The sequence below is a fragment of the Giraffa tippelskirchi genome, chromosome 13, assembly GCF_054371585.1.
Source record: "Giraffa tippelskirchi isolate mGirTip1 chromosome 13, T2T-mGirTip1v1.2.pri, whole genome shotgun sequence".
NCBI lineage: Eukaryota > Metazoa > Chordata > Mammalia > Artiodactyla > Giraffidae > Giraffa > Giraffa tippelskirchi.
Genome location: NC_137287.1, coordinates 100,646,323 through 100,661,242, shown reverse-complemented (window position 1 = coordinate 100,661,242; position 14,920 = coordinate 100,646,323). Strand labels below are relative to the sequence as shown.

The 14,920-nt window shown below is 52.3% G+C and overlaps 1 protein-coding gene across 4 annotated transcripts; it reads right to left on the bottom strand.

The window, feature by feature from the left end:
* Positions 1–3,849: 3,849 nt before the first annotated feature.
* ZBP1 (Z-DNA binding protein 1) lies at positions 3,850–13,760 on the bottom strand. Of its 4 annotated transcripts, XM_081552954.1 has the most exons (9): positions 13,578–13,760; positions 10,778–10,987; positions 9,978–10,040; positions 9,404–9,577; positions 8,785–8,787; positions 8,105–8,263; positions 6,770–6,973; positions 5,537–5,749; positions 3,850–4,245 (listed from the first exon to the last, which is right to left on the bottom strand). In XM_081552954.1, the coding sequence occupies exons 1-9, from the start codon at positions 13,678–13,680 to the stop codon at positions 4,094–4,096; spliced, it is 1,281 nt and encodes a 426-aa protein (XP_081409080.1). In that variant the 5' UTR covers positions 13,681–13,760; the 3' UTR covers positions 3,850–4,093. The 4 variants fall into 4 exon arrangements, with proteins under 4 accessions (XP_081409080.1, XP_081409078.1, XP_081409079.1 ...); XM_081552952.1 differs by lacking the exon at positions 8,785–8,787 and having other exon boundaries at positions 9,978–10,043; XM_081552953.1 differs by lacking the exon at positions 8,785–8,787.
* Between the last annotated feature and the right edge of the window lie 1,160 nt (positions 13,761–14,920).

Genomic DNA, 14,920 nt, shown 5'->3' with positions numbered 1-14,920 from the left:
GGGTCTTCCTCACGGGGAGGTCTCCAAGCTTGTAGGGGTATTCCTCTTGAGGAAAGAGAATCAGCTTTTGCGGGCACTGGGTTGTTGATTTGGGGGTGCTGGTATCTGGGGGAAGGGAGGGCAGTGCAGGGACTTAATCTTGGATCTGTGGACAAGTTTAGGGTGCGAGGCAGAGCCCCAGATGTAAGTCTGGCCACTTTAATGGGAGGGAATGGTCCCAGTCCATCCCACCCCAGACTAGGACCCTGGAAGTTCTCTAGCCCAGCCTGGTGGGGGCTGCAGCCAGCAAGTGGCCAAGTTGTCTCTGACCAGCAGGTGGCGCTCAAACCAAAGCAGTGAAAGGCTGAATCCGAATCCTCCACACCCAGCTCTCAGACTGAGGGCCAGCTGGGACCTGGGACCTGGGATCCTGAATCTGGCTGGGATGTGGCTTGGGGTTCCTCTCCCTCTAGATGCTCTCCTGCCACCAGCCAGAAGGTGGTGCTGGGTGAGGGGGTTCTGGGGTCCTAACAGCTGTGGTCTGTTGGCGTCCTGGGTATGTCCAACTGGAGCCAGGCAGGGATATCTCAGCCCCCAAGGGGCTCCTTGGGATCACAAAGGAGCTTTAAAAAACACACCCCAGCCCAGGCCTCTTTCCCAGAGACTGTCATCAGTCGATTCGGGGTGGACTGGGACTCTGCATTTGTTAGATGCTCTGAGAGTGGAGAATCATTGTGCATGATACCATTTCATCCTCGCAGGGTGTGGAGGTGATAAAGGACCTTGAGGGGAGGTTACCATGGATGGTCAGAGTAATCACAGGGTTCTTAGAAGAGGCGGAAAGAGGAGGGAGGGGAGAGAATGGAAGACGTGATGCTGCTCAATTTGGGGATAGAGGGAGGGGCCATGAGCCAAGAGAGCAGGTGCCCCTGGAAGCTGGGAAAGGCAAGAGAATGGTTCTCTGCCGAACCTCCGGAGGAACCGGCTTTGCTCACGCCATGACTTTCACCCAGTCTGCCTCCAGGACCAGATGCTGAGTTTGTGTTGTTTTAAACCCCTCACATGTGGCAATTTGTTACAGCAGCAACAGGGACCTGCTCCCCCTGCCCCAAGACAACCAAGTGTCCAGGTGGGTAGCCACCCCTGCTCCAACCACGACATATACTGCTATTTGCTTCCAAAACTAAAACTAGAGCTACCTTTTGACCCCACGATCCCACCCCTGGGCATATATCTGGAGAGAAACAAGCTCCAAAGGATACATGCTCCCTAACGTTCATTGCAGCACTGTTTACAGTAGCCAAGACCTAGATGCAACGTAAATGTCCACTGACACAGGAATGGATAAAGAAGATGTGGTACATATATACAATGGAATATTACTCAGCCATGTATGCAATGGAATATTACTCAGCAAAAAATGCCATTTGCAGTAACATGGATGGACCTAGAGTTTGTCATACTGAGTGAAATAAGAAAGACAGAAAAAGACAAATATATAACATCACTTACACTTGTGATCTAAAAGAAGGGAACAAATGAACTTATCCACAAAATAGAAATAGAGTCACAAATGTAGAAAACAAGCTAACGGTTACCAGGGAGTAAGGAGGGTGGGGAAGAAATGAATTGGAAGGCTGAGATTTACATATACATGTCACTATACATAAAATAGATGACTAAAAAGGACCTACGGTATAGCACAGGGAACTCTACTCAATATATTTTAGTGGCCTATATGGGAAAATAATCTAAAAAAAAGTGGATACGTGTTTATGTATAACTGATTCACTTTGCTGTACAGCAGAAACTAACACGACATTGTAAATCGACTATACTCTAATAAAGATTTTTTAAAAAGAAGGAAAATAGAATTGTGTTTGTGAGCAGGTCATGGTGATTTTGGAAAATTACTTTTAACTCAAGTAGGAAATTCTTCCTTCCCCATCCCAATCCCCACCCTATCCCAGTCCAGAGGCTTCAAGTTCTGAGTACACACGAATCATTGCAGAAGCTGGGGCAATGGATGAGCTAGTGAGAGCAAAAGGCTGGGGGATAGATGGACTTAATCATTCTTTGTATTAATGGTAGCTAGTTAATTTCGTTCCTGAAGAGACCAGCTTTGACCTTCACCTCCAGCCCCAATTAACTGCCAACAATGCTTTGTCAGCGTGTTTACAACAAATTAATCACACAGAGAGGTGAAATCTCACAGGAAAATTGAATGCTCTGGCTTGGGCTGCAGGTGGGAGCTGAGGCTGAGCTCCGAGATGATTTTGATCACCCGCAGATACAGGCCTGGTTAACCACAGACGCCGGGCAAACTTTGAGGCAAGCACTTAGTTTTCAGCTCACCGCAGAGGGAAGACAATGCCAGAAGCAAGGAGCCAAACCTGATTTCATGCACCTGACATCCTGGTGGCATGTTTGCAAACTGGTTATCCCAGGCAGGAATGATTTTGGGGCCCCAGATCACAGGGGTGGTCGAGGTAACTTTGTCGCCTTGTAGACACAGCCATTCCAGTCCACCAGATAAAACCCTGCCTTCCTTGTAATGAAGCCAGCTTCCTTGTTCTCCCTGAATATTTGTGCAGGTGGAGTGGTGCTTGTCCAGAGCTCAGCATCAAGTCCAGATTCCTCTCCAGCTGATCTTCCAGTTGTGTTTTCTTTGCACTGGGTTTTTCAGCAACACCCACACTGCTGTGCTGCTCTGAGTGAGTCGTCTTGTTCTGAGCATCGTGTCTTTGCTCAGGCTGAGCCCTTGCCTAGAACATCATTCCCTTTCCAATCCCCTCCTTCTGCCAGGTGCTGAAGAATGAGTTCCAGAGCTATCTCCTTCAAAACCTCCTGGCCCTGCAGATGGTGTCTGGGACCCTGTTCTATACCCCTTTATTCCACATGGTCATTCCTGCTCAGGACTCACTGCCCAGGCCCGGGCTGCCTCTCCTGCTGACTGTGAATTGCTTCCCGAGGGCGGGGGCTTGGTCTTCCTGTCTCTGCAGCCTGAGGGTGTGGTACTCAGGTGGTGGTCAGTGTGGTGGGAGGCCGGGGCCTGTCTAGCATCTATTGGAGGTTCAAGAGCGAAAAGACAGGGCCTCTGTGCCTAGTGAGTTCACCGGCTGGTGCTGGGGAAGATGCAGCTGCCTTCTGAGGTTCTCATCTGTCTTGTTAGCTGCTCAGTCATGTCTGACTCTTTGCAACTCCATGGACACAGCACGTCAGGTTTCCTTGTCCTTCACTCTCTCCCAGAGTTTACCCAAACTCATGCCCATTGAGTCGATGATCTCAGGCATCCCTTTTCTGGTAACATCAGGGAATGACCCATCCCTAGCTTTCAAGGTCAAGGTGGGAAGGTTCTAGAAAGGTCAGTTGGTAAAACCGTCAGGGGGCCACGATGGGCCTTGAGGAAGTCAAGTCTTACATGAAGAGCAAAGAGTGGGTGGTCCTGATGTACGGTGGACCCAGGAAGGTGCCCCCTGGCAGGCTGCTCCTGGCCACCAGAGGCCCTGTCTGTTGAGTCCTGTCCCCAAGGCCACAGAAGCGGAGCCCAGAACTAAGGTCACCTCCAAAGCTGACTGAGCCCCTTGGTAACTTTGCGAAAAGCCCCCTGATCATCATTAACAAGTTTCCTGACTCCCAGCTAGGCAAAGATGCCCACCCCAGTAAATACCCTATAGCATCTCAAACAATCACCTGGTGAAAACCGTCCAGCAGGAATTTTCTTTGTCTTGAGGATATAAAAATCTGTTATTAATCCACAAAAACTGTCAGCTCTCCCTGGCCTGTCGGCAGTTGTCGGCCCACTGCACTCGCAGAGTCTACTTTATCTCCACTCTTTGTTCTTAATAAACTCACTCCTTTCTGCAGTACTCTGGGTCTGGAAACTTTATTCCAAGCTGCACTCGGACTGCCTCGACACAGCCCTCACTCCACGCCGGGTCCAGCCCAAATGCTGACCCACACTGGTTATGTGTCCGGAGGCGAGAAGGTAAAAAGTGACATTTATGGCAACAGAGAGCTCACCCACCCCCAGGCTCTTTCTGTGTGAGTCTGCCCATGGGCTGTTTGCTCTGAGTCCCACCTCCTGGGGACACCAGCTCTGCGGTTCCATCACTCAGCAGGTGTCTTCTGTGCTTTCGGAGTCATGCCTCTCAAGGGTCATAGCTGCCAGCTCTTCTGAGATGAGCGTCTCAGCGCTGACGGGGTCGGCCTGACTGCCAACAGGAGGGACCTCGCTTCTGGATGGTGCGTCTTGGTGGGGAGGCTCTGGGGAAGAGATGGGACCCCAGGAACATGTCAGCCTCCGCCCCACGAGCAACTGAATAACCAAGGTGACTTGGTTCACGGGTGCTGAAGCCGCTGCCTGGGGTGCAGGCTTCATGGGTGGATGACCTCATGTCCCCATCTCTGAAGCCCCATCCTTTCTCCTCCAGACTAGTGCTCCCACTTCCTCCGCCCCCTTTGATTCCAGATTATCTTTGGTCAGACTTTTAAATTGTGCCCCACATCATGTTGCCCCCCGCTCCAGCCCCCAGGCTTCCCCAGCTCACTTCAGATAAGACCCAGACCTTTTTACTGGGCTTCCCAGCAGGGAGAGACCCAGCCTTGCCCCTTGGATCACATCCCTCTGCTCCGTGGGTTTATGTGTGTGGTTCTGGACCTTGTTCCCATCTCACGGCCTTTGCACTTGCTGTTCCCTCTACCTGCAGTGCTCTTCCCACATCTGTGCTTGTCCAGTTCCTCCCTTCCTGCAGGCCTGGGTGCAGATGCCACCTCATCCTGAGTTTCTCTGTCAGCCTGGCTAAGGCATGTCTACTAGGTCATACCTCTGCCTACCTGCCAACTCCCATTTTATAGTTCTTTTTAGTGCTGGTCTCAAAAGGCTAGTCTCTAGTCGCTACTGGACTCTGATCTCATGAATGGGGTGTATTTGTCTCTTTGTGCTCTTAGCTGTATCTCCAGGGATGGGGAGGGTTTGAGGGCAGGAGTGGGGCCAAAGTGGGTGAATGAATGAATGAATGAATGATTTCTTCCTAACAGTTGAAGACGTGGGAGAAGCATAAGGTGGCTACAGCATTATTTGCGGGGAAGAATTAGTGAGCTGGGTGACTAAGAATAGAGGAGGGATCATGTTCCAGAAGGTTCCAAGGCGGCCCAGCCTCACGGTATGTGGCCTGGGTGGACACACAGGGCCTTCAGATGGGCCTGTGTTTGGCTTACTGCTCTCCTGTCTGTCTTGAAATTCTTTCCAAGTTTTGAACAAGGAGCCTTGCTTTTTCTTGTTGCACCGGGTCCCACAAACATGTCACTGGTCTGGTCCAGGTGTCGCAGCAGTGAGTGGAGTGCATCCAATCCTCCCCACAGCCCGGGGGCCATGGGCTCCTCTAACCCTCAGCTTATAGATGGGGAAGCAGAGGCTCCCAGCGGAGTGATGGGTTAGGTGGACTCCACTTCTGCCGTGACTCTCCTGCCTCCCAGACTCCAGGAAACAGGAGATTCATGACTGTTGAGTGAATGAGAGAGAGAGCACGGGGGCCCCACCCTGCCCCAGGCTCACCTGCGTCCCCTCCTGGCTCCCCAGGCCTTTTGACTCCCTCGACATCAGCTGCCCCTGGGTGGACCATCATCCTGTTGCTGTTGCCGACGGTGGTGTCCTCGAGGAAGCAGGAGCGAATGTGGACTCTCTGGGACGTGACACCTTTGGACTGAGATCCTGGTTCAGTGATTTGAATTTCGATGGAAGCTTCTGGGCTGGTACCCAAGACGGAGGCTGCAGGTTGGTCATAGAAAGGGATGAGGGGAAGGGGTGTGAGCAGCTGGACAGCAGGCCTCACCTCCAACCTGGCTCCCAGGTCCTCCACAGCTGACCACGCCCCTGGAACCTCCCTGCAGTGGTCCATGCCGTGCTCTGTCATTGGCAGACACATGGCCTCATGTGGTACCTCTGCATGTTCCTTTCACGTGCCTGGGCTGCCAGCTCTCTCAGCCCCTGGGTCTGCCAGCTTGTGTTCCCCTCCTTCTCCTGCCCATCCCCGCTAACCTGGTCCTCTGTGCCTCCCCGGGGACTCAACAACTGCCCCCGCGGACCCCTATCCCTGTCTCTCTGCTGCCTGCTTGCTGGCAGCTCTGGAACACCATCTCCATCTTCAGTTAGAATCTTCACGTGGCCCCTGGCCCAGTCCCCAGCCCCTGCCATCTTGTTCCTGCCTCCCCTGCCAAACTTCAGAAGAGAGCTGTCCACACTCTGTCTCACCTCCTTCCACTGCCCTCACTCCTTCTATCCCCTCAGGTCACCGCAGACCCCTTGCTGCCAGACCCCATGACCCTCCCTTGATCTCACAGTTTCTTCTCTTCTGGAAACTTGTGCCCTGGCATCCCTGGGGCTCCTCCTCTCCTAGGCCCCTCTGCTGCATCTCCCCCAGCCTGTCTCTGGATGCCCAGTGCCAGGGAGGACATCACCTCAGCCCTTTGGTCAATAGCACCTAGGTGGCTCTTTAGATGCCTTTCCAGTCCAGCCATCTCCTTTGTCTCTGCTTCATCTGGCCCAGGAAATGATCCCTGCCCATTGTAGAGATGAGGACATCGAGGTTTCCTAGGTGAGTAGTAGGAATGGGAACCCTAGTGCTAACTCTGCCAGACCCCCTTGATCTACTCTGTGGACAGCCTCCTGGTGGGATGGAAAGAATTTCCCATCATGCCTCTCTCCCCACAAGGACGGAATCAAGTCCCATGTATCGAGGATGCCAGATAGGTGGGGTGGGGGCAGGATGGCAGCCCACTGTCCCGTTACCTGGGGGACTGTCACAGGCGCTGTGGGCAGAGCCCTTGGCGGGGTTGCTGTGAAGTCTCATCTCATTGCCATGTCCCATCTGAACTCGCCTGAGCACCGACTTCTCCATCCGGATGTCCTGGGGCCCCCAGGATCCAGCCAGGGAGTCCCGAGTTGAGGGATCAGCAGGAGCCGTTGGAGAGAGGTAGCAGGGAGCCGTGGGGCCTGGTAGAGGACATGGAAACATGACCCTTAACTCCCACCCTCTGATAACGCTCTTCCCACCCCGTCCCCACCACGCACACAGATAAATCCTAACCAGACAGAGGAGACAGGATTCTGAATTCTTTCTGGACACCAGCAGACTGGGAGTGACTACTTCAGGCTCTGAATTGAAGAGCAGGTGGATCGGCAGAACAGTTAGCGTGGGTTTCCAGGGTTTTATAACTTGGATGCCTGGGGTGTCAATGGGGCATTGAAAACCTAAATACTGAGCATACCCTCTGTTTCCTAGCCATTCTCACCCCTTTGGGCCCACTGGGAAAAAGTCTCCTTGGGGGTTAACTTGGTGTTGACACAGAGCCCTCAGAGACTCTAGCATTGTTTTATTTCCTCAGCATTTATTTTCATGGTGACCTTTGTGGTTTTCAAAATAATGCTGTAAAAGTTTACTTTAAAATGAATTTGAGTAGAATAAAAGGTAAACCATTTAGCAACACTGAGTAAACAGTCAGCCAGGGACTCGGCCAAAATTATGGAAAGTGGAGCTCAGAGGACTGAAGGTGGGGAAAGGTTGATTTAGATTCTAGAACAAAGTTCCTCATTTCACAGTTAGGGAAACTGTGGCCCAGAGTGGGGAAGGGATCTCTCGAGGTCACAAGGGGTGTCCCAAATTTGGGGTCAATGCTTTCACTCATGTCCTGTAGCCAGACTGAGAGGTGGCCCTGTCCCCTCTCCCCACAGTGCCTGGCACAGAGTAGGTACTTGTTTGCTTGCTGTTATTTCATCAAAGCTAGGATGCACCAAGTAAGAGGGATCCCAGTTTATGAAATGTTAACATGGGGGAAGAAATAGTGTCTTGGAACAAACACAATGGTACAATGACACCTTGTGACATCTTAGTGAGAGAGAAAGAATGAAGTTGTTTCTTGTGAAAAATGTAGCAAGAGATGGCAGAGTAAAGGGAGTGCAGGAGGGGTTTGATCCAGGCAAAGGAGAGACAGCCTCATTCTTGGGAAAGCCAGAAAGGACTTTGGAAATCTGATAGCTGCCCTTTCTCCCTGGAGAAATGTCGCCCCACTTCTCACCCCACCCAGATGGACAGGTCCCCTCTCCTAGGCATCTCAGAGGACTCACCGTTTTCCCCAGAGCCCATTTGTCTCACTAGGACATTCCCATGTCCAATCTGGATATCTTCACAGTGCTGGATGGAAATGTGGCTGTTTGGTCCCTTCTGACAGATCATGTTGACTGGATTTTGCTGGTAAATAACTGGGGTGGACTGATTTCTAGAACCTTCGGCAAAATAATATTCCATTCAATCTCTTTGTGCCTCTCAAGGAGCTGGAAGTTCTAAATACTAGCCCGCAGCACCATAATCTCCCGGGGCGCGGGGGGGGGGCTGGTTAAAACACGAATTCTTGGGGGCCCACCCTGGGGTTCTGAGTCAGTAGGCCCAGGTGGGCCCCAGGAGCTGGAGTGTTTACCAAACGCTGTAGGTAAACTTGTACTTTGTCCTGCAGGCCACCCTACCCATGTGTCCTCTGTCTCGCTGTTTGCACCCTGTTCCTCCTCCCACTGCAAGGAAACCACAGCCCTAACCTCTGCTTTCAAGGTCCTCTCTCCCTTTAGGGAGCTGTCCATGGGCTGCTTCTAACCATGCGAAAAGCTTTGTTTGGTTCACAAGGCATTTTTAAGAATTTGGAGTAATCACCACTGTTTAACATCCAGCATTTATGATGCTGAGGCCCCCCTTGGGTGCCATAAGCCGGGGTGTCAGCTCCACATGGGCTCCACACAAAGGGCCTCATTCCCACCTTCTTGGGCTCTTGGCTCTTGTGTCTTTGTGAGCCTCCAACTCCATAAAAAGTATTTAAAATTGCATTTTATGACTGTGTTGGGATAAAGACAAATATAATCTCTGCTGGAATCATTATTAGCACTTCATTCTTACTATGATATCCATTTTTGTATTCCAATTTAAAGAGAAATTGGAGCATTTGGTGACCCCCTAAAAGTACTGGAGGCTCTAGGCCTTGGGCCTGCTGTTTGTAATGCCTAAGTCAGTTCTGGGATTCCATCTGTGGGTATGTAAGCCCAGCCTAGCTGACTCCTTCAGCAACTTTAAAACTCCAAGTTGGGCAAAGTGCTTACAAAAAACTGTTAGCAAACTTAGACCGAGACCTGTGTCCCAGGGCTGATACAGTCAGGGGTGGACACCCCCCCCCCCCGCCCCCGGAAGCCCTCCCTGGTTACTCCCACCAGCATGCACCTCCCTCCTAGAATCCCCTGCCAGGGACAGGTCAGCAAGACTCCAGCTTCTGACAAGGTGGGGCAGCCAGAGTACTTAGCAGCAGCCCAGCAAGGACTAGGGCTTGAGTGTTACAATTTCTCTTCACAGCTCTGCCTTCTGCCCTATCCAGGGTAAGGGCCTACCTGATCGATAAACTGTCCAAGAGTTTGATTTCTGGTCAAAGTCCAGGAGGTGCTTGTCCCTCATCGCATACAAGTCTGGGTTGACTTCCTTTGCTGTCTTCATCCCCAGGGCCTTGGCGATCATCAGGGCTTTATGCGGCCCGTGGGCTTCCAGAAACTGGTAGATCTTTTCCTCTGGGAGGCAGGAGGCCGGTGGTTAAAGAGGACCCTGGAGGCTGGATCTGCTCCCCTGCTTACCAGCCCCTGTGCCTATTTTCCTTATCTGTGAAATGGACATAATAATAACACTGCACCACAGAGGTCATTCTGGGGGTTGGGAATTCTCATTAGGGGCTCCGAACAGTGCCTGCTCATCCTAGGTGCACAGCAAATGTTAACCATTCATCAGACAAATGATTTCTCAATCACTTAGCCTCTTTCCCCAAGAGACAGAGCCTTGCCTCTGAATACTGTGTGCAGTGTGGGGACCTTTCAGTGGGTGGGGTGGTTGTCCCTGAACACGTGTAGCTTCTTGAGTGGCCGTGAGATTCTGGGGGCAGAGGGAACAGGCTCTGAATGAAACCAGGATGCTTACGCTGTTCACTGAGCTCAGAGCCAGGCTTCTTTGGAATTGCAACTGCGTCTTGCTGGGTCCTCTCTGCTGGAGAAAGAAAGACGGTCAGGGGGTGAAGGAACGGGAGAGGGGACATGGATTCTACTAGAATCCTCTGTAGAGGCCCCAGCACACGGATCTCCAAACTTGGATTCTGGAGTTAAAGGAACTTAGCTTCAAATCCTGCCCCACCCGCTTCTGGGCTTCCCTGATGGCTCAGACTGTAAATTTGGGTGACCTGGGTTCAATCCCTAGGTTGAGAAGATCCCCTCGAGAAGGGAACAGCTACCCACTCTAGAATTCCATGGACAGAGGAGCCTGGTGGGTTACAGTTCATGGTGTCGCAAAGAGTCGGACACGACTGAGCGACTAACACTTTCGCTTTCAGCCCGCCTCCCCCAACCCTGGTCCTGCAACAGCTTTTTGTAAGTACTTGAGACATGTCAGCTCTTTAGGTCCATGGGCTGCAGAACCAAAGAAGTGGATCTCGTGTGATGCTAAGGCTGTTTGATTATTATTGTATCATTGGTACTGTCATAATCATCATTATTAAAGTTTTGCTGAGCACCTACTATGTGCTGGCATGGGCTTAGCCCTTTGCATCAAATCCTCTCACCTCCATTGGCCAGAGAAAGAAATCAAGATGCAGTGAGAAGATGGCATGCACCCTCATGGGCAGAGCCTGTACTTGAACCCAGGTCCAAACCTGGGCTTGGCCGCTGCCAGAACTGCTCATGCTGGGTCCCACACCTGAACCTCCCCTACCCGCGGTGACAGGTTACCCCGCTCTGCGGGAACAACTTCTTTGGTCCCGCCATCGCCCAAGCACCACATCGCAGGGCCTGCAAGCATGACTCCTTTTGACTCCTCCTTCATCTTGTGGAGGACCTGGTTGAGCCTCTTCCTGGGCACTTGGCATTTCTTTAACAGTTGGGTGGTCTTCACAGGGGAGTCAGCATCCCTCAGCACCTCCAGAATCCTCTGCTCAAGGTCTGGGAGAGGGAGACAGGGGCAGAGACAGAACTGAGATCCCCACGACCCAGCCTGGGCCAGCGGGCTCCCCCAGAGTGGGCCAGGGCAGAGGGAGGAACAGAGGTCGAAGTAGACATCCATCAGTGTTTCTGTTCAGGGAGGGGCGCATGGGCTGCTCAGAAATGACCTGGGCCGAACAGCCTGGTGGCCAGAGGAGGTGGTGCCAGGCCTTCCGAGTGTCCCCCGCCTGTGTGAGCAACGGAGGACAGGTGGGAACAGTCAGCTCTCAGGTGTCCGCAGAGCAGAGGAGAGTGGAGGCGGCAGGATGCAGGAGGGTAAGGGCGGAGCAGAGGAGTAGGGAGAGTGAGGCCTGTTCCTGGTGCTCTCCATCCCCCATCCACCCCTCCCTGTGGAATCTGGTCCTCGGGCTCACCATCCACAGGGGCGATGTCACTGTTCATCCCCGCCAGAAACCCAGCAGGCGTTCAGAAATGGAGCTTTCACCCTGATGCCCAAACATGGAGTCCTGGTGGTACTGCTCCAGACTCTCTCCGTCCCTTCTTCTCCTTTTCTCTGCCTCCACTCGCCACTCTTTGTCAGCATCCCCTCCATGACAGCAGTTCCACCAACTCCAGGTTCCCTCCCATCCACTTTCCCCTTCGCCAGCAGAACGGGTTCTGCCAGCCTCATCTTTACCCACCCTCAACTGCGCTTCAAGTGCCAACCTGTTTGAATTCCTTTCTGTTGCACTCACCCCTGGGCCTTTGCACATGCCGTTCCCTTTGTCAGGTGTGCTCTTTCCCCCTTTGCACCTGTCCAGTATCAGTTCTCACTCAGACTCCAATGCTGGAAGGCTGTCCTGAGTGCCCTGAGCAGGTGGGATGCTAGTCCTACAGTGTGGGTCCCCTGCAGAGTGTCCCCAGGGATCCCCTGCTGTGATTGCCAGGTTCACTGTAGTGGTTCTGTGTCTAGCCATGGGCCAGGCACCCAGTAGGGTCTCGGGAAATATTAACAGCATTTGAATGGAGGAGGGACTGGATGAAATAATGAGTGCCCATTACTGGGTAGGTGTCTGCTCAGATGACCTGAGCAGGGGATGGGCACTTCTCCAAGGCCTCTGTTTCCGCCTCCCCTCTGCCAGAGTTAATGGTCCTAAGCAGGATGCCTCGAGGCTCAAGGAGGAACTTTCCAAACGGCCCCTACTCCTCCCAGACAGGCTCCCATAAACTCAAGCCAGCTGCCCTGTGGGGAGTGAGAGAACTGGTGCACGCAGAGCCAGCAGTGCATGGAGCTGAGAGAGAGTGTCTGCCCCTGAGAACCCAGTGGGAATGCAAAGCAGAGTCTTTCTTGGGAAGACCAAGTTACCCTTCCAGGGCAGCAGCCCAACCCTTTGACTTCTGGGTTCTTCCTGGATTCTGAGTGGGCAGTACTAGGGGATGACCTGTTTGCCAGCTCTGCGCTGGACGCTGTGGCTTGCTCTTGTGGGTGGAATGTTTGCATCCTTCTGGGGGCAGGTGATGTGCATTACAACCCCAGGGGTCAGCCACCCCTTCACTCTCTAAACACTTCCCCCGAAACTGTCATACCCATCCAACCTACTGATGCTTTGCCTAGCCTTGAAAAGAGTTTTGATTCTCGAGAAACCTGCTCCTGCGTGAGCCTCTCTCTCTTCCTCTTCCTGCAGTCCCCTGACCCCAAAGAGGAAATGGAGTCCATGCCGTGAAGGATGGGCTGGCCTCACCCACTGAGTCTTCTGGCTGGTGAATCAGAAATTGCAAAATGGGGTGACGTGTAAACGATATGTCAGTTAAAGGGAAAACCCGGTGGGAAGCAAGTTAAATTCAGTTACCCAGTGCCCCTGACATGTCTCCTTGGGAAAGTACAACAAGAACCTGGGAACCAACCAGCCTGGGATCCTGGGCCACCACCAGTTAACCCCCCTCCCCAACACAGCATATTTTCCTGGGTTTGAGCCAAAGCTCTGCCACTTTCCAGCTGTGTGACGTCTCTGGGTCTCCATTTCTCCATCTTTGAAATGGTGATATTCACGACTACTTCAGATCGTGGTGAGGTTCGGATAGTTACTGATCACAGAACAAAGACAGACAAAAAGCACCTCAGCCCCAGCCCACACGCTTTCAGCGGGGACCCTAGAAAACAGCTCTGTTCAGTATCAGTTAAGTTTCATGTGTGCTGTTCAATGAAAGAACAGCAGCAGGAGGAAAACCACATCAAGCCCTCCCCCCTCTTAGCAAAGCAACTTCTGTCCTTCTTCAAAATGAAAGTGAAGACGGGTGTTCAGGCCCCAGACTCAGCCATGGTCCCCTAAGTCATTTCACCTGTGCCGCCTGTGATCTCAGGAGTGAGGTGGGAACCTCAGTGGGCTTTGCTCGAGGGTTCCTGCAAAACGCACACAGGGTGTTTTGCGAGATGCCTGGTGCAGAGCAAGGCTCTGAACCTGATGCAATGCCCTCTCCCTCTCTTTCTTGTTACAGTGGTGCCTTCAAATATTAGCCTATCGTGGTTGCCATCTGAACCAAGAAAAGGAACCAGAAGAAAAGTTAAGTCCCACTCGGGCACTCCCATGAGTCCTTAGAAGGAATAAAGTACCTGTGTCTCCCGGGTCGGCAGGGACCTCGGCCATGCTGGCAGCAGCTGCGGGAGGCCTGGGAGACTTGGAGTCAGCAGCGGGCTCTGATCCTGGGGCCTGCATAAGGTGGATCCAGTCAAGACTGAGTGTGCTCTTGTGGACCAGGCTGGTGCTTCTAGCAGCTGTGAAGACACTCCAGCTTCACCCGGACAGCTGTCAGCTGTTCACACTCCGGAAACGGTGCCCTAGGCAGCCAGCCTGATCCGTCTCTGGAGAAAATGAAAATGAAACTTCTGTGTGTGGTTTTTGAGAGAAACAAAATCGAAAGCAGAATTGAGCAAGACACAGTTACGCCTTCCACTAGATATTGGTAGGGAGCCACTGAGATGGAGGAGACCAGAGCTTCTTCTGGGGCTGGGGAGTTTCCCACTGCTGCCCACCTTGACTCCCCCAGCCACAGGCCAAGATATCTGGGTGGGTGGGTAGCTGAGCACCTGTGATCATCAAAACCAAGTATATGTGTGCATATCAAACCAACGACAGTGTTGATGTACGGCAGAGACCACAACATTGAAAAGCAATTATCGTCCAATTAAAAAAAAAAAGGAGGACTCTCTTTAATGAGTACCTACTATGTGCTTTCCAATCTCATGTGCCCCTGACTCATCTACAGGTTAGGGTTTAATTAGGGTCTCTTTTCTCAGAAAACTGAGGCTTGGGTCAATGAGGCCACTTGTCCAAGGTCACAGAGATGCTCAGGTTCTAACTCAGCCCCACCATTTACTGGCTGTGGGACCTTGGGCAGGTTATTCTACCTATTTGTGTCTTAGTTTTCTCATCTATGAAATGGGCTAATAAAAGCAGTGACCTCGAGAGGTGGTGGTGAAGACTAAAAGGGTTAATTCAGGCACCTCTACAGCCATGAATACAGCTGGGCAAACACTGACCTAGTTCTGGAAAAAGGACTCATCGCTTCTGAAAATTCTTACAGGGGCCATTGACCTCTCCAAACAGTTCAGAGACACTGCTCAGTCCAGGTGACAGAAGGGGAAACTGAGGCCAACAGAGGTGAAGGGCTTTGTGTGAGGCAGCCCAGAGGGTCAAGGGCTCAGGGTCTCAGCTGAGGCCAAGGAGCGGGTGCCAGTCCCGGGCTCCCAGGGGGACACCATCCCCAGTATTTCTGCAAAGGGAGGCACTTGGGAACAAGTACAACCATGGAAAGGGCCCCGAAGGCTTATCTCAAAGTTGTCTTTGTGTTCCCGAGTCCAAGTTCTCCCGGCTCACTGCACAACAGGCCAATGAATCAGAGACGAGGTGTTGAGGCAAGAAATACAGCTTTATTTGGAGATCCAGCTGACCGAGA

Bases quoted from the DNA above. Each gene is read 5' to 3' on its own strand.
- ZBP1 (XM_081552952.1), bottom strand. From the start codon at position 13,680: ATGCAGGCCCCAGGATCAGAGCCCGCTGCTGACTCCAAGTCTCCCAGG. The intron at 10,988-13,577 runs GTACTTTATTCC...TCCCTCTCCCAG, and splicing joins TGCCGACCCGGGAGACACAG to ACCTTGAGCAGAGGATTCTG. The intron at 10,044-10,777 runs GTAACCTGTCAC...TTCTTTCTCCAG, and splicing joins AGTTGTTCCCGCAGAGCGGG to CAGAGAGGACCCAGCAAGAC.